The 19,572-nt window shown below is 39.6% G+C and overlaps 1 protein-coding gene across 2 annotated transcripts in view; it reads left to right on the forward strand.

Annotated features, from left to right (window-relative positions):
• The window catches only part of CTNNA2 (catenin alpha 2), a 1,170,309-nt gene that overhangs the window by 1,060,444 nt on the left and 90,293 nt on the right, over positions 1 to 19,572 (forward strand). For both annotated transcript variants that reach the window (XM_057742313.1, XM_057742314.1), the window contains exons 10-12: positions 11,349 to 11,441; positions 12,028 to 12,184; positions 18,975 to 19,175. In XM_057742313.1, coding sequence (XP_057598296.1) covers positions 11,349 to 11,441; positions 12,028 to 12,184; positions 18,975 to 19,175 — 451 coding nt within the window. The remainder of the gene's footprint in view (positions 1 to 11,348; positions 11,442 to 12,027; positions 12,185 to 18,974; positions 19,176 to 19,572) is intronic.

Consider the following 19,572-nt stretch of genomic DNA (forward strand, 5'->3'; position numbering starts at 1 on the left):
ATCTTGAAATGTCTCAGACCAGGCTACAGAGGGTAGCTGTACTCATTTGTTTTCTGGATCTTCAAACCTTCCCTGACTCCTGATACAATCAGCCACTGACCAGGTGTTTCACTGCATCCCTTCTTCACTGCTACAGCCAGAACCTGGAGCTCTGGCCACACTCACAGGCAGTGGAGATTCATCTCACATATATGAAGGTCAACATGTTTTATTCACTGGAAATAAGTTAATATTTCATTTACTTACGTGGGACTCAGAAACCAAATAGTAGTGGAGGGTAATAATTTAATTCTTCAGTAAACGGATGGAGAAAACAAAATCCCAGAAGGCCAGTGATTTTAGATAACACATGCTAAGTCTCTCCTATCCTTTTCACACAACCACATTTTTTCCCTTTTTTAATTTATTAGCTGCATTGGGTCTTCGTTGCTGTGTGCGGGCTTTCTGTAGTTGCTGAGAGCGGGGGCTACACTTCATTGCAGAGAGAGGTGGGCTACTCTTCATTGCAGCTTCTAATTGCTGTGGCATCTCTTGTTGTACAGCATGGCTCTAGGCGCATGTGCTTCACTAGTTGCAGTGCACAGGCTTTGGTAGTTGTGGCACGTAGTCTCAGTAGTTGTGGCTCATGGGCTTAGTTCCTCTGCAGCATGTGGGATCTTCCTGGACCAGGGCTTGAAACTATGTCCCCTGCACTGGCAGGCAGGTTCTTAACCACTGTGCCACTGGGGAAGCCCCCTTTTAAAATTTTTTTTTAAATTTTGCAACCCCATTATTGATGGGCAAGCATCAAGAAAGCATTAGGTGATGCTTTATTGCATTATTTTAAGCCACTGAGGTTTTTATATATGAAGGGTATAGATTTATGCTGAGTGATTCAGCTACAAAGCGGGCACATCCGTTTGTTCATGAACGTGACCTGGTGACTACCTTCATTAGAGTCACCAGGGTAGACTGATCGCTTTAATTTGGGCAGAGGCATGCAAACAGCATTTGCTAGTGGTGTGCGTGTACCTGAGAGCACAGGCAGTTCTGCATCCCTGAGGAGCCCTAGCAATGCAGATTTGTGTCCTCAGAGGTGTATAAGTACCAGCAAAGGTACGAAGACTGGTGGGACCAGGAAGAAACCACTTCCCGGCACCGTGTGGCAGGATGTTGTATAAGTTTCATTTGGTCTTACCTTCTAAATGCCGATTTGATGATAAACCGCAGAAAGGATGGCACAGATACCATTTAGTTGCTCCCAACTCCAGATTGTAGAACTTGGGGCCCTCCTAGGTATGGCTAGGTTATGACAAGTTGAATGGTGTTCTGCTTTATGCCACGTAAAGGGAATTTGCGGGATTTAGTAAATTCAAAAAATTAGACTTGAGTACCCGTGATCACAGACAGCTATGTTCTAGGTGTAGTGAAGGCCTCTGTCCTACAAGAATTTACAGTCTAGCTGGGAAAATGAAGTGACTTTTTAAGCAATCCTCATTTACACTTGCGGTTTGTAGAACGAAGGCTGGAAAGGGGTTCAGATGAGGTGGTGGCTGAGAAGGCAAGGAGAACAGTGTCCAGGAGTGTAGGACCAATGCTGGTAACACGGGAGAGTTCGTGAATCATGCCTTGCTGGGGACCTTTCAGCAAGCACGTGGCAACACACAAACAAGTGCCAAAACTGTTTCCCTGACCCAGAATGTCCACTTCTGACAGGAGCAAAACCTGGATGCCTAAAGATATATGTTACTCTGTTTTTGGTAACAGCAAACATAGGAGAGTCCTTTAGATGTATGGCAACAGGGAATGGACTTGCCAAATAATAAAGCAAAAACATTTCGTAATTTCACTCAATTATAAAAAATTAACTACAAGTACATAGACACTGGAAAATATTTGTGGTATAAGAGATTAAACAGTAACGAAAGGGTATGTACTGAGATTGTAACTTTTTAAAATTTATACCTGAAGGATGCAATGATCACACATGAAGTTGTCTTCCCGTTACTCTCTATCACTGCCTTCGTGTTCTTTCCTTTGTAGTAATCAGCATGATTTGTAAAAACGTGTTGACTTGTCTAATTTATTTTTAATTAGTTAATTAATGAATTAATTTATTTGTTTATTGACTGGATTGGGTCTTTGTCACTGCGCGTGGGCTTTCTCTAGTTGCAGAGAGCGGGGGCTACTCTTCGTCGTGGCGTGTGGGCTTCTCAGTGCGGTGGCTTCTCTTGTTGCGGAGCATGGGCTCTAGGTGCACGGGCTCTAGGTGCACGGGCTTTAGTAGTTGTGTCACGTGGGCTCAATAGCTGTGGTTCACAGACTGTAGAGCATGGGCTCAGTAGTTGTGGCACATGGGCTTAGTTGCTCCACGGCACGTGGGATCTTCCGGGACCAGGGATGGAACCCGTGTCCCCTGCATTAGCAGGCGGATTCTTAACCACTGTGCCACTAGGGAAGCCCTGTCTAATTTAAATATGTTTCTCTAGGGAATATAAATCATACTTAACTTGATCACCTGTGTATCTGCAGTGTATGGCACATCTAAGGTACTCAGTATTTGAATGGCTGAATACATCAGTGACTAGTATTATTAAAATATTTATTTTATAGTGACCTTTCAGTAAAACACACAGAATGAAAATAATATCTGTCAAATCCTTGCTGGGTACTGGGTTAGGAAGAACTCTAACCATTTTTCATTTCAACCTTACCACTAGTGTGTTTGTTTGCTTGTTTTTATAAGCATTTATTGTTACAGTAGATCCTTGTTGCTTATCTATTTTAAATATAGCAGTGTGTACATGTTAATCTCAAACTCCCAATCTATCCCTCTCCTTCACTGTTTCCCCGTGGTAACCATAAGTTCATTCTCTAGGTCTGTGAGTCTGTTTCTTATACAAAGTCAGACAGAGAAAGACAAATATCATATGATACTGCTTATATGCAGAACCTAAAATAATGATACAAATGAACTTAGAAGCATTTTTAATTGAAATATAGTTGTTGTACAATATTATATAAGTTACAGGTATACAATATACTGATTCACATTTTCAAAGGTTATACTTCATTGATATTATAAAATACTGATTATATCTTCTGTTATACAATATATCCTTTTAGCTTATTTTATACCTAATAGTTTGTACCTCTTACTCCCCTACTCCTACCTAGCCCCTCCCCACCTTACCTCTCCCCACTGGTAACCACTAGTTTGTTCTCTATATCTGTGAGTACCAATTTGCTTTGTTGTTGAAAAATTGAGGCTCACAGAGGCAAAACACCTTTTTTTGGCTGGCAAAATGTAAACCCCAGTCTGCTTGCCTCCAGAGTGCAGGCTTTTGACTATCATATGATTTTTAAAAATTAAAATATGTGGAATAATCAAGAGTATTGGATGCTTTAGTGAGGTCCTTTAAAACAAAAGCAAGAAAAAGTATTTCTCGTTTTCTCCTCCCACCCCCATGTCTTCATGCTGCCCCCAGATGCCAAGCTCTCCTGAGCCATCTTTCCCTGATCAAATTATCCCCGTTGTCTAAGCCTCCTCAGTCCTTCAGAACCTCAGTTACTGGTAATCAGGTTGATAAACTCATCTCAGTCTGAGGCCCCTACATTTTAAAAGGATTTCATAATGTCTCAGCGTGAAAGAAAGACACTGCTGCAAACATTTTCTGGGGCAGCCAGACCTTTCGGGCTCTCCTCCAATCAAGCTGTGAGGTGGTCACTAAATCTCCTCCTGTGTTCATCGCTGTGGAAGTTCATCACCTTCTTAAAGTTGAATCCCTTTGGCATAACATCAGCTGCTTCTGTCTTGCATCTCAAAGAGTTCTGGGAAGTGTACTGTTTTGTCTCTTACTGAATTAAAAAATTCTGCATCTGTAATACAGGAGGTATGTTTTGTAGAAACCTTAAAATTCTGTGTAAGACAGGCATGTATATATTAACACCATTTTGTGTCCTAATCATATCAGTGCAGGAAACTGAATACATCTTCAGACTGAGACCATAGCTGTCTTCAGTGCTGTGGTCATCACAGAGAAGAACATTTGCCTGGAATTTGCCGTGTCATCTCTTCTCCTGATGGTTTTATATGACCGTGTGACTGCAGTTATTGGAAATTCCATAAATTCCCTTTTAATAGTAAATAAGTTCATTTAATCCCCAAATTTATGATTATAATGAAGTATTAACATGAGAAGCAAGTGCTTTATAACCCTCCGAATTGCTATTCTGCTTTATTTCAATAGTATGCTCTTCTTAAAACACCCATATGATACCTAAAGCTGTAAAAATTAATGAAATGATAAAGTGTTTAGGGGTTGAATGCACTGAATATGTGCTAGTGTCTGGAACTGAACAGAACTGCAAATATTTAAAAATGTAATTTGATTTCCAGGACCAGAAAAGAAGAAAATGTTCTTGTCTTTCTGATGCACCTCATATCTCTTTAGAGTTAAATACCTAAATACTGTATTAGCAGAGATTTTTAATGTCTAGTTAAGGAACCGTCTTCCAGGTATTGCGGCTTTTCTTGTAAGTGTTCAAACAAGACTATGGCATTTTGAGACTGTATCTGTATGTGATGCCCACCCAAAACCAAATGCTTCTCAGAGATAAGTATCATATAATATCAATTATATGTGGAATCTAAAAAGATGATACAAATGAACTTAGTTACAAAACAGAAACTACTCACAGACTTTGAAAACAAACTTACCGTAACCAAAGGGGAACCAAAGGGGAAATGTTGGGGTGGGGGGAGGGATAAATTAGGAGTTTGGGATTAACATATGCACACTACTATATATAAAATAAATAACCAACAAGAACCTACAGTACAGTACAGGGAACTCTTCTCAATACTCTGTAATGACCTATATGGGAGAAGAACTTTACAAAGAGGGGATATATGTATACGTGTGGTTGATTTGCTTTGTTGTACCAGCAGAAACTAACACAACATTTTTTAAAATTAATTAATTAACTTATTTATTGGCTGTGTTGAGTCTTCATTGATGCACACAGGCTTTCTCTAGTTGCGGTAAGCAGGGGCTACTCTTCGTTGTGGTGCGCGAGCTTCTCAGTGTGGTGGCTTCTCTTGTTGCGGAGCACAGTCTCTAGGTACCCAGTTTCAGCAGTTGTGGCACACGGGCTTAGTTGCTCTGGGGCATGTAGGATCTTCCCAGACCAGGGCTAGAACCCATGTCCCCTGCATTGGCAGGTGGATTTTTAAGCACTGTGCCACCAGGGTAGTCCCCCAACACAACATTTTAAATCAACTATATTCCAATAAAAATTTAAATAGAAATAATAAAAAATAAAATAAAATAAATCAACAATAAGGGGAAAAAACACAAATTTGATGACTACAATATTCTGTCCATCAAGAACTTTGAGCTGTGCAGGGTTTTTTGGTGTGTGTGTTCGATTAAAACCATCTTGCATTTAAATTGTCACAGTGTATTTTTATGAAGGCTCCATGCGTTTCTGAGTTTGTCAATTTTAACTCTGCCATCATTGTTCATGGAATATCTCTACTCTGCTTTCGGTCAGCGAAGGTGATGATTAAGTGTACGGGAATGAACGCCAATTGTACAGATTCTATTTAAGGAGCCAGTTACTTGCTTAGGAGAATCAGCATCAGTTCTCCCTGCTAGTTTATTGTCTTTCTAAAACTGCAATGATATTATTGTTTGTTTCACCTATTTGTACAGTGTGCCTCCAGAAGAGCAAAAAATATCATAGTCTTTGAGCATCCAGAAAATTGTGCTAATCGGGCAATCAGAAAAGTATTAGATGAGTATCTTACCTCTCCATGATGTGTTTACTAATTCCCAGCCAGGAGTACTGATCCTTTCTTTTCTGAACCCTTAAAGCTCTTGTAGTCAGCAGCATGCAACTTAGCTAAGGCTGCTAAGCTTCCTTCTTTCCCCCAAGATAACCAGTTTTTAAGGCACTAAGTCAAAGATAGAACTCTTGGCCCAGTCTTCTCAGCTTTGACTTCCCCAAATCCATTATGCTCTCAGAAGTCATGGAGGAGGGCTTCCTTTCCTGAGAGAGTCTTGGGAAATTCAGTACAATTAGCTCACCAAGGAGCCATGCCACCTTTAACTCATGGCCTAGTCACTTTCAGAAATCACAAATCAATCTAAACAGCCCAACATTTAATAGTTAATGATAGACTATTGTTTCCTAAGCTCTCAGGAAGGCAACTGACTCTTGTTGCCTGAGCTAAGCTGTAAATTCATTTCAAGAGTGGGGAAAGCAGAGGCCAGCACCAGCCCGTAAATGTTACCTGTTTAGTTGATTCAAGCAAGTTTCAAAATTCTAGTAAATATAATCATGTCACTCAATTTTAGTTTGCCGTCTCATAACGCTCATCTATTAATGGTCTATTGTTCATTTTTTTACTCTAATTAGTGTTTTTCAAATGTCTAATGATTCCAGTCAGCTCTTCCCTTCCCCTCCTCCACCCCTTAGGGAGACTATCATGCTAAATTGTTTTTTTTAAAGAAGAAAATATTGTGATTTGAAAAATAGGAAATTTTATTTCACCAGTTTTTTAAAATTAAATAATTAATTAATTAATTGGCTGTGTTGAGTCTTCATTGCTGTGCACAAGCTTTCTCTAGTTGTGGTGGTACATGGGCTCCTCATTGTGGTGGCTTCTCTTGTTGCAGAGCATGGGTTCTAGGCACGCGAGCTCAGTAGTTGCGGCTTGCAGGCTCTAGAGAGCAGGCTCAGCAGTTGTGGTGTACAGGCTGAGTTGCTCTGTGGCATGTGGGATCTTCCTGGACCAGGGAACGAACCCGTGTCCCCTGCATTGGCAGGCAGGTTCTTAACCGCTGCACCACCAGGGAAGCCCCAAGAGTTTCTGATATCATAACATAAGAGCTGTAGTTAAAAAACAAGTAGTTGAAATCAATCATTATGTACCTACTGTGTGCAGTTGTCTTGGACTCGTGTTGAAATGCTCACTAGCATTTCAAGCTGCATTATGGATGGGGAGCTGCCTAGAGACTAAAACTTAATGTTTGCTGCTGGAGTTCTCAAAATTACAACACATAAAACCATGTTCAGAGTCACCATGATGTCAGTGGATCCAGTGAGAAGCACAAAGGCAGGCTAAAGGAAAATAAGGAACATAGAAATTTGGACTGAGTCCATGACCAATTTAAAATACAGAAACTTACCTTTGGAGATAGTGAAATCCTTAGCATCATGTTGGAAATAGCTTGCGAATGCTGTAGAATACAATATAAGGTAAATGAAGTTCTGATTTTAAGTGGACTTAAACAGCAGGAGTACATTCTAGAGTGGAGGCTGCCAGGCTTTAGGATCTACAGATAGTAAATTAAAGAGAATAAATAATTGAAGAACTATTGGGAGTCGCCAGTTCTTTGTTTTGGCTAAGAGCTGCTAGCACTGTTCCTCTACGATGATTCTGTTGGGCATTGAGGTTCCCGCATTAGGTCTGAGCCATAATAGAGTTTATTAAACAAAGGATGAAGACACGTTTCAGAAGATACACAAAGAAAAGGTTGTGGTTATTGCTGTTTTTATCACAATGTGGAAGTTACTGATTGGCGTCTCCCTCACACAGGAGCCCAGCTCTTCTCAGCCCCAGTGTTCCCAGGATCAGCTTCTGCCTGGGGACCTGCCACCAGCATGTGCAGGAGACTGTGTGGTCTGGAGAGCCACCTCTGTGACTTATACAGGCCATTAGAGCATTCCCTTCTGTGCTCAGACTGGGACTTTCTATTGTCTGTAAGCCTTACCTCAAAACCATACTCAGGCTTCTCCCTGACTTATACTGGGCTCCCTTGAGATTCATACAAGTGCAAGAAAATATTTTACCAGAGCTGGTGATAGAATAGATTGCAGTTACTACTTAAAAAAAAAAAAAGCTTTTTATCATGGAAAATTTCAAGCATATCCAAAAGTAGAGCATATATAATGAACCATCATATACTATCACCCAGCTTCAACCATTATAAACTAATAGCCAGTCTTAATTTTTTTATACCTCCACCCATTTCCCCTACCCTAAATAACTGTGAAGCAAATCCCAATGTACCATTTCATCCATAAGCATCTTGATGTGTGTGTGTGTGTGTGTGTGTATATATATATATATATAACAAAGCTGTGCACACCTTTAATAAAATAACTGAAGTATAACTAGGGTATTTTAAAACATTAACTCCTTAATATCATCAAATATTTAGTCAATCTTTAAATTTCTTTGATTGTTTTATAATGTACATATGTACATTATAAAATTCATTTAAATGCTTGTGGATGTAGGGGCATCCTTGGTGGCACAGTGGTTAAGAATCCATCTGCCAATGCATTAGGGATTGGGAACACAGGTTCAAGCCTTGGGCTAGGAAGATCCCACGTGCCACTGAGCAACTCAGCCCATGCACCACAACTACTGAGCCTGCGCTCTAGAGCTTTCGAGCCACTACTGCTGAGCCCACGCACCGCAACTACTGAAGCCCGTGAGCTTAGAGCCCGTGCTCCACGGCAAGAGAAGCCACCTCAGTGAGAAGCCCGTGCACAGCAAGGAAGAGTAGCCTCTGCTCTCCACAACTACAGAAAAGCTTGAACTCAACAACGAAGACCCAACAAAGCCAATAAATAAATAAATAAATAAAATTTTTAAAAATTAAAAATAAATAAATAAATACTTATGGATGTATATACAAGAGTTTCTTTGTTCTATTCAGAATCCCCAAAGGTCTGACTTTTTTTCACTAGTTATCAGCATTATAGTTTTATTTCACATGTTTTTCTCTTGGATTTCTGTTAATGGAGAATTGATCCTAAGGGTGATGAATTTCATGTTTTGTTTTGTTGTTGTTGTTCCTTTTGGCAAGCAAGTTTCATAGGTTGTGTTATGTCTTTCCATCAAAAGACACATAATATATGGTTCTCTTTCTTATGTATAAATATTTTTATGTCAACAACCATTGAATACTTGGCTTAGAGCCTTTATCTCATTGAGAGTGCTGGTATTTTCTTACTTTTCATCTTACAAAGATGCGAGCAAATATTACTCAAGACCTGATTCCTGGAGTATTTTAAAGTTTTCATGTTGTTGTCCTTACATAGAGTCATATGCCAAACTCTAGCAGTTGTTTACTGCAATGCAAAGGTGTGACCTCAAGTCTCTGTCATGAACCAAGCAAGGGTGACAAAGAGAAAACAGAACCATCATCTGAAATCATCATTTCATAAAATGAAAGGTTTTTCAACAGCAGAAATAGGAAGAATTTAATATAAGATTAAAAGATATAATTTTAAATTAAATACATATATCTTTCTGGAAAATCCACCACACCGTCCTGATTCCTCATGCCACCATGGACAGGGGCCACTGCGTTCTGGACTCAAATAATGGACCAAAATGTAGGAACCGTTGTTTAGCTCCATGGTGTTGATAAATATCTGCTAGAAGGTAATGTGAAAATTTGTCCAGCCAAATGAATGGACTAAAAACTTTATCTTTCAGAGTATCTTTAACTTATTATGTATTTCAAATCACTGTATGCAATTTTAAAAGCTATTAAAAGGCTTCTTTAATTCAATAAACATGTATTGAGCACCAATTCTATGTCACATATGTATTCTGGCATTTTGAATATAGAATACACTAGAATACAAATGTAACAAAGATTAATAGAAAAGCAGAGTGGAGAGACTTTCCCAGTGGTCCAGTGGGTAAGACACCACACCCCCAGTGCAGGGAGCCCAGGTTCGATCCCTGGCCAGGGAACTAGAACCTGCATGCCTCGACTAAAAGTCCGCATGCTTCAACTAAAGATCCCATATGCCCCAGTGAAGAGCCTGCGTGCTGCAACTAAAGACCTGGTGCAGCCAAAATAAATAAATAAATAAATAAATAAATGTTATTAAAAAACAGCGGAGAGGAGACAATATGATACAACAAAAAGAAATTGAAAACTTGCATTATTTTTTCTTGCTCTGTCTCCGAGGAGCCTCCTCACACTCGTGGGCATTTAGTATCCTGTGAATGGGTTTAATAAGGCATATCTGTCTTTCTCTTTGAAAACTAAGTAACAGTGAAAATTACCTGAAGAATCAAAGGTAAACTCTAAAATGTAAAAAAACTACATGATAACTTCTAGAACTCAATCTGAGGTTTTTCATAGTATGTATTCTCACTATAATAGACAATGTGTTCTTCCTTAAAAGCTTCAAAATGGGATTCTTTGCACTAATGATTTATTGCAGCCACCCTTCAACGTATCCCTAATATTACCATCTATCCACCTCCTTTTGCTGATAAGGAAACAGAACTCTGAATGTGATGTAACTTACAGAATGGGTTAGTGGTGGAGCCTCCCGATCTCCAATTCTGTGCTCCTTTCCCTGCTCCACACTAATATTTCTTTCACATTAAGAACTATACACACACGTAGTACATTTGAATCTCCCAGGGCATTAAGGCATAGTAGGGAAGCAATCTGGTTTTGGAGAGCAGCCCTTGTCTTCTCCTTTGCCCTTTCTAATCTCCATCATCCTGTCCTTCTTTACACCAGATTGATGGGACTGATCAGTGTTTTGTGTGCTGTTGACCCTGGTCAATCAATATGACCTTGTATTACCAATTCTCACTCCTTGAAGACAAGGAATGACACATTGAAATGCTTGACCTGGGAACTTGAATGCAGTTCCTCTGTTTTGGCTGATATAGTATGTTTAAGATATCAAATTTGAATGCCTTTATGCTAGACTTGCATGTTCTAGTTGGCTGTACACTCTTCCACTGCCTATTGGATTATACCAGTCTTTTCTACACACTTCTCATATCTGCCTGGCACCTGAAAGCAATTGAGTTGACTACTGGTGGACTGGCATCTTCCTGACAGACTGTGGCAGGTGGATCGTGGGTTCTTTGGGGGTAACGGACTCTAATGTCAAGTTTACTATGAGTCTTTTAAATTGAAAGCATTGCCTGTGGCATCTCTCTCACTGGTCAGAATTTAGTACTGATGTGGCCAAAATCACAGTGCTCTGCACTCAATAATGAGTCTTAGGGGGTTCAAGTGAGAGTGTAGATGGATGGGAAAAGAGTTCAGAAGAACCCAGTTAAAATGCGTTATTGTCTGTGCTCGAGTCTTGAAGTAATGATTTCTTATCAACACCTTGCTCTTCTGGCAGAAATGCCTACTCGCACAAAACTTAGTAATATTTGGTTTAACACGGAAGTCCCCTTTATCCCATTTGTGAAAGGATTCTCCTGGATGGGGTGCTCTCCAGGGAAGTTACAAGGTCATGCAACAGTGTATTTTCCCTTGGCCCCAACATCACTTTCACGCAAATCCTCTTCAATACAGGTTGCCAATTTGGCCTGTTCCATCTCCAACAATGAGGAAGGGGTGAAATTAGTTCGGATGGCAGCCACCCAGATTGACAGCCTGTGTCCCCAGGTAAGCCTCATTCAGTTTGTTTCCAAAGCCTGTTTCGGGACCTTCTACGCCCCAGCCCTCATGCCACTCATTTCCTTGCCTTGCCCTCTTTCCTCTCGCTGGAAAGTGCTACCCATCATTCACAGGCCATTTAAGTTTCTGCTTTTCTCAGAAAGAACTTCTACCTGCTCCAGTCTCTTCAGAATTACTGTAGCGATTATTGTCTTTTCCACTCCTACTGACTTTCTTCTATTCATCTTGGACTGTTATTTACATGCTCCGTACCTATCTACCTTATCTCAACCACTAAATTATACGCTTGTGTATGTAGAACAAGAGTACTATTTCTGCCACCTCTGTGCTACAAAGGCTTTGTCCAGTAGACACCTTTTGAAACCTGTATCTTAAAGAAAGAAGAAAAGCAAAGCAAAGGAAAACTAGTAGGAGTTGATAACCTGCTTTTATCTTTCATGTTTTGATTGTCCCTCCAAACACTGAGAACCCACTTATCTGTGGAAGCTGCAGGGTCCAGAGTGGGTCTTTGACCTGCTTGTGCCTCTTTTGAAGAGTGTGGTCAGTATGTTCTTGGATTATTTCTAACAAATAGGTCATCAATGCTGCGCTCACACTGGCTGCCCGGCCACAGAGCAAAGTTGCTCAGGACAACATGGACGTCTTCAAAGACCAGTGGGAAAAGCAGGTCCGAGTGCTGACAGAGGCTGTGGATGACATCACCTCAGTGGATGACTTCCTTTCTGTCTCAGGTAATCACATATGGGCGCCTTACAAGGCAGCTGAAGGGGGAGAACAAAATGAGATGTCATGGGTCTGTGTTTCAAGGGCTCTCCTTGGCCCTTTGAGCTTTCACGCACCTTTGCAACTGTGATTGTAACACCCTCTTGAAAATTCTTCTCTGCCATGCACACTATTTCGAGACACTGAGCCAAAGCATTTGAGATGAAAACACAATTTCTGATCAAGGTATTAGAAACCTTAACAGATTATTTAAGTAGACTTAGGCTCCTTGTTAGTTCCTGGAGATTTTAAAATCAGATGGCCTTTGATGTATCTGAATCATCTATCTAAAAAAGGGTATGGGGTATGAGATTGGTTATGTTTAAAAATCAAAAAACCCGTCAGTTATTCCAATTTGACTGTGTTAAGGTTTTTTTTTTTTCCCCAATACGTGAAGTTACCCAGGTTTGTGATAAGCTGGGAAGAAATGTTAGCCACAGAACGAATCCATTAGAAGGCACTTGGGAACTATTGAGGCTTTGAGCACTTGACCATGAGATTGTGGAAGGAAGTGAGAGAAAGTAAACAGAACTAGTCATCACTGGAAATTGTAACTTTCTTCTTTGTAAATGAAGCCAGACTGAAGGATGTTAGCCCGTTTGAATAGCCATGTAGTCAATTTGACCCTTAACAGGGTTTATCAATGCTATTTCAAAGTTGGGCTACCAGCCAGCTAATGGGCCTTTTTCCAAACACATTTGACCAAACACATTTGCCCCAATTCACCTAGAAGAGTCTCTGTGGGAGGCGTGGGGGAGGAGGTCGCCAGAAACCTCAACCTCCTTGAGAGGCATTAAAATAACCAAGTGATCCTTGAAAATTCAAATCGACCAGGTGTTGACTCTACCCACAGGTGTATGGAACTCACACCTGCCAACTCTGTTGTGCTCTGGCCTTGACGGGACTTACTGAGGTCTGAGAGGGTTGTAGCACGGCTGGTAGCATCCAGGCAGACAGGGCCTCTGTCGGCAACAGCGTGGAAGGGGTCTCTCGGGGAGGCTTAGGGTATTTGGAAACTTTTCTCTAGTTGTAGTCTTTCCTTTCACCAAGAAACCAACAATGAATTCCCACCAGGGGCTTGGGTTGAAAGCTTGTCTGAGAGCAGCACAGTCGAAGCTGTAGATCTGATGGATGATGGAAAAGTAAACTTTGAAATCATGGAGGTCCAGGCAAAGGAGATGGGAAAAAGGGGTGAACACATGCTCGGTGTCTATAATTTGTCTGACTTTCTGCCATTTGCTTTAATTCACATCAAATTTTTATAAGATAGGTATCTCTATTCTGAGTGTTCCTTTGAGAAAAGTAAGTCACTGAGAGGTAGGTACCTTGCAGAGGTGAAATTAAAATCCTGATTTTCCTCTTTGCAGAATCTATAGAGTTCTCAGTAAGTCTAGATTGAAATTGTCTTTGGTGTTTCCAGCTTTCATTGCAGCTCCTTCCCCACACCCTCATGCCTCGCCCTCCCCTCTGGTACCATCATTCCACTATCTCTTCCCTTTCAGAAACCTGTCTTGTTCTTCATTCCCAAGGAGCTTTGTTTTTGATGACTTATCAAGGCAACTATTCATTTAAACATACCCATTTCCAGGGGTTGGCTGATAAAGAATTCAAGGTGTTGCCATTGCTGGGATTTTTGCTTCCATGATGAGAGTCCTAACAACAATAAAAGATATGCAAGAACTTCATCTCTCTTAAGGTGCTTACAAATTGTTTAGATAGGCATGTTGGGGGTTTGAGTGGTAGGGAACAGAAGGATGGACACCAGGACTGAGCATCTTTCTTGTCTCTAGTCAGTCTTTCACAGGATGACTATCGGGGTCCCTAGAACGGCACAGGGGGACTCTCTGATCAGCCTCAAATCTCACACAGCAATCCTAACAGCCCCTGGAAATCCTACTCCGCTCCCCTTCTATCTACAAATGAATAGAAAATATCCATATACTACCTTTTTCAAAGTGGAATCATTTCAGAACTTTAAACTTTCCCAACACATTGTTTTCTTTAAATGCATGTAAGAAAATTTCTGAGGGTAGAGAAAAGCAAGGTGAGGAGGTCTTATCTCAGACTGTTTCAATAGCGCAAAGCTCTTCTTAATTTTCCTCCACCAGGCCTGCCTCTCTGCCACCTTTCTCCCTGCCATTCCTTTGTGCATCTCATTATTACCAGCAACAAGAAAAGGCTTTGGCTTCTGCTGATAACACTGTGCAGTCCAACCCCAGTGGTACAAGTGCCGCAGCATGCCATGACAGGAAAATGAACAGGCCCTGTCAGGGAGCCAGCCTTGGCAGGACTTGCTGGAGCATGCCTTTGGACTTGACAATCAGAGGCGGCAGCACCTTTCCACAGATGGGCTTGACAAATAATGACACAGCCCACTTTGTCCTGCTGGAAGACTATGGATACAGCCCAACAGTTGGGGAAACTACTTCTCATCTCCTCTCCGAGCTAAAGCCAGAACATTTGCATCAGTAAATTGCAGGTTTGGCCCAGGAGATATTTTGGAATGAAATAAATGACACTTTATGTATCAGTTTCTTCTTAAGGGAATATCTATTCTGGCAGGAAACTCCATTTTGAAAACAACAACAAAAAAGATTTTTTTAAGGGATAGTTTTGTCTTTTCTTTCTTTCTTTCTTTCTTTCTTTCTTTCTTTCTTTCTTTCTTTCTTTCTTTCTTTCTTCCTTCCTTCCTTCCTTCCTTCCTTCCTTCCTTCCTTCCTTCCTTCCTTCCTTTCTTTCTTTCTTTCTTTCTTTCCTTTCTTTCTTTCTTTTTTTCATGCTACCTAAACTTGTGTCCTTAATTTGTCCATATGCAATGCAACAAGTTTGGAGAGCAATGATGCTAAATATTAACATTACAGGAGCAAAACCAATTTTCAGATGTGGCCTAGGCTCATAAAAACGTGAAATGGCTGTGTTAGAACACTTAAACTTTTCCCACTGGGCAAAATCTACAATTTTTAATAGTGTTTTAAAATGAGTATCTTGGCATTAACCATGTGACAGTTTAATTCTTGGATCTGGCTCACAAAATAGCAGGCATCTAAGATCTGAAAAAGCTATTAACTCAATTCCATAATGTCTAAAAGTTTTGTTTTGTTCGCTTTTTCCTCTTTTATTTATTTGTTTTGACTCCAGGGTCTTGAGTTTGTTTCCTTAAAAAAATTCACAGACTGAACTTTGCTTTTAAATTAGAAACTATAGCTTTAAAGCCTATAATAATCAAGTAGTTTGGTCATCCGTGATATTTTAACAAAATAACATCTTTTCTGAAATAGTAAGGTTGCAAAAATTCAAGGAAGTTTATCACAAAATATGTTGCGGTCGAATGTTTTATGATGTTTAAAAACCATGCTTCATATCCGGGCACAACATCCAGAGTACCTAAGGGGTTTATCCCAGCAATGGAATCACCTCTGGAATACACGTGCTTTTTATTACTACTTTCTCTTCTATGTTATTTTCTAGTTGGAACATCATTACTTTATCTCTTTACTTAATGAATTCTTTCCCTTGAAAATACCTTAGGGTAAAAACGTACAATTGATTGTCTCTCTTAAATGGACATATTTATTCAGGATTTCTTCTTTGCCTGCTGCAAGGTGCTGTCAGGTATGAAACTATGAATGAAGTGTGAACTCTGCCTTCAAATAATTTACTGCCCTTTTTGATAGATACTAGAGCAGAGTAATTCCAGACTTGTGAACCCCAGATCTGAGAGTGTAGGGATTAGGAGTGGAGAAATTATTACAAGTGGTCCAGGAATCAGTATACAGATCAAGTGTGGTCTTTTGATCAAAAAATATGTCTACACGAACAGTATAGCTCTTTTCAAGTACATTATTGGTACTTAGGTTAATAAAGTGCAAATTTATTTAAAACATTCTTTATCATGGTAGCTTTTACATATATACCATTCACAGTTATAATTACTATCATGAGGGTATTGTGACTCATTTTTTTTATAAAAGAGGTGCCTCTAATTGGGGAAAGTTGGGAAATGCCAAGTAAGCTATCTCAACCTTTCAAAAAAAAGAACTGATTAGGAAAACTGAGTCAATTGGTAAACTGCAAATTAATAAAATTAATACTTTATTCACACATGATTAATGTGAGTAACGACTGAACAAATTAGTTAGCAATTCAATTAAAAGCAATGCTTTTGACATCACGGCCTCCTTCAAATAATGTATACAGTTGACCCTTGAAAAACTTGGGGTTGTGGGGCACTGACCCTCCGTCCACACAGTCAAAAATCTGGGCATAACTTTATAATGAGCTCTATATGTGGGAAGTTCTGCATCTGTGAATTCAACCAGCCTTAGCTCTGTAGTGCTATAGTATTTACTACTGAAAAAAATCCACGTATAGATGGACCTGTGCAGTTCAAACCTCTGTTGTTCAAGGGTCAAATGTAGTTATACCTGTAAAAACATATTCTTTTTCTTGCCTCCTAATTAATTAGTTGCATATTTTAGTTTGGAAATTAGTTTTTTTTTTTAAAACTATCGCTTCATTTTAGGATATTAGTTCATGAATGGGCTTCTTAAATTTTAAATTTTGTTAATTCCAGAGACATTAGTATCTAATGTAATTGACAGATTCCTCTGTTTTGCATTCAGTTCCATCTTTAAACTATGCACAGAAAAATGGTAGTTATGCCTATTCTTATTCTATGTTATTCAAGGAAAACACCTGTTTTTGACATGAACACCCTCTCAGTTGCCCACTTTCAGGAACTGGGGCATATTTTAATTTTCTGGAGGAATCCAACAGGGCAGTAAGAGAGACCTAGTTGAATCAAACTTTTGTATTTAAAATCCTGTGCCAAGTTTCATCTGAGTAAACCTTTTTTCTAAGGTGTCCTTTTAGGTGAGTTTTCATGATCTCATAAAGAGGTGGTTTCAGAAGTTCCTTAATCAAAATGAAAATTTGAAGTATATTTTCACAACTGTCTTTCTCTTTTTCTCAGGAAAATATCAGCATTCAGAAAGTACCACTTCTTGTGAGTTTAAGATATCTAAATATTAAAATTTAAACATTTCATTTCTTATTCTATTCTAATTTCTATTTGAAATTAAAGAATTAGAGAATGTAGAAATAAGAAATTTATAAATAGTTGAGTGAGGAAATCATATTGTATGAGGTCAAACAGATGTTCCTTTATGAAACATGTTTTACTTTGCAATTTTCTATCCAATGTCCTATAAGAACAAATAATTTCTCTGAGTGATTGGTTTAATGAAAGAAGGAGAGATCTATGGTAGAGACTGGGATTTACTGAGTACCCTCCCATCTCTCCTTCTTTAGGAATTTAAAAATCAAACTAGCTCTAGAAACTTCTTAACAAGCTGATCACTCATTTTAGTCCTGTATTAACTATTCATTGAATAGTTATAACTTCTTTTTTTATAAATTTATTTATTTATTTTTATTTACTGGCTGTGTTGGGTCTTTGTTGTTGTATGCAGGCTTTCTGGAGTTGTGGCGAGCAGGGGCTACTCTTTGTTGCGGTGCACAGGCTTCTCATTGTGGTGGCTTCTCTTGTTTCGGATCACAGGTTCTAGGCACATCAGCTTCAGTAGTTATGGAGCATGGGCTCATTAGTTGTGGCTTGCGGGCTGTAGAGCGCAGGCTCAGTAGTTGTGGCACACAGGCTTAGTTGCTCCATGGCACGTGGGATCTTCCCAGACCAGGGCTCAAACCCATGTCCCCTGCATTGGCAGGTGGATTCTTAACCACTGAGCCACCAGGAAGTCCCAGAATAGTTATAATTTCTTAAGGGTTACCAAATTACTTAAGACTACTTCCAAATTTGTTCTATTATTCTATTTTGTGTGTGCATGTATGTATATTTTCAGCTTAAGTTCTTTATTTTTCCTCAGAGTACTAAAATTTTTGAAAATTTCCTTAGAATTCTGTTTCTAAAGAATATTCAAGGGATATAATAACAGATCTCACACTGGACATGGGAAATACGAAATTGAACACTTGCAAAACTGTAAGGGACCAGATTGTATGTTTCCTCTAGGCTGGCGGAGAGGGAAGCCTCTCATCCTGCCTGCTTGGATTCTGCTTTGGAAGATGATGGAGAGTGATCCCTGACCTTGACTCCAATCTGAGGAAACTGGCCACAGACTGGATTGTATTTCAATTGTGGGGAACTCTGTGATCCTCTTCACCCGATCAGTTTCCATTGCATATACCTTATGCATGACACAACATTAGGAGGCTGATGGGTGATATTTGTTCATTGTAAAGCCTCCTTTAAATGTTTCCTTAATAAAAACATGATCCAACCCAATGTGCGACTCTGGCCATGTCTAGAAACATGGTGACTCTTGTTTGCTGCCACAACCACTCTTAAAAGACCTGCTCACCCAATAAATCTTAAACATTGAAACAAAGAAGGGGATATTTTTAAAGTTGGTGGTTCTCAAAACAGCAGCATTAGCATCACCTGGGAACTTGGTAAAAATGCAGTTTCTTGGGCCCAACCCCAGACCTAGAGAATCAGAAACCCTGAGAGAGAGACAGCCAGCAGTCTCTATGATGCTATAAGTCCTCCAGCTGATGTTCAAATTTGCAAACCACTATTGTAATTATAAACTATGTTCTTTAAATATAACTTCAATATTATTAGACATGTACTGAGATGTACGAGGTGATGGATTTTGAGTTAATGAATCTATCTTCAATAGGTTTTTAAGTGTGTCAGGGCTATAAAATCATATAAACGAGTACATGTCCTCTCCACAGAAAATCATATCTTGGAGGATGTGAACAAGTGCGTGATAGCCCTTCAAGAGGGGGATGTGGACACTCTGGACCGGACTGCAGGGGCCATCAGGGGCCGGGCAGCTCGAGTCATACACATCATCAATGCTGAGATGGAGAACTATGAAGCTGGAGTTTATACCGAGAAGGTGCTGGAAGCTACAAAATTGCTCTCCGAGACAGGTAACCATGGATATTAGGTTCGACCAAAATGTCAGCACCATGATGAATTTCCATACCTGAATAAATCTGTTTCATTTTTTTCCCATAGGTCTTTCTGCTTCTAAATTATACATGATCATAAAAGGAGTGCTCTTTATTTCCCGAGTTTGAATTGGAATACTTTAGCAGAATAACAATTTATTGTTTTGCAGTATATACTACTCTACAGCTTTTATATATAATCATTTGATTCTCACAAGGACCTTATGAAGTAGGCAGATTTTTATTATCTCCCATTAGGAATGTGAAAGTGGAGTTTTGAATCAGTTAAGAGACTAGAAAAAGGTCACCAGTCTAGAAAATAGTGGATATGTGATTGGAACTTGGAATCTTGAACTTGACCAGCATTTCTGCATCT

Source organism: Hippopotamus amphibius, chromosome 7 (assembly GCF_030028045.1).
Source record: "Hippopotamus amphibius kiboko isolate mHipAmp2 chromosome 7, mHipAmp2.hap2, whole genome shotgun sequence".
Taxonomy (NCBI): domain Eukaryota; kingdom Metazoa; phylum Chordata; class Mammalia; order Artiodactyla; family Hippopotamidae; genus Hippopotamus; species Hippopotamus amphibius.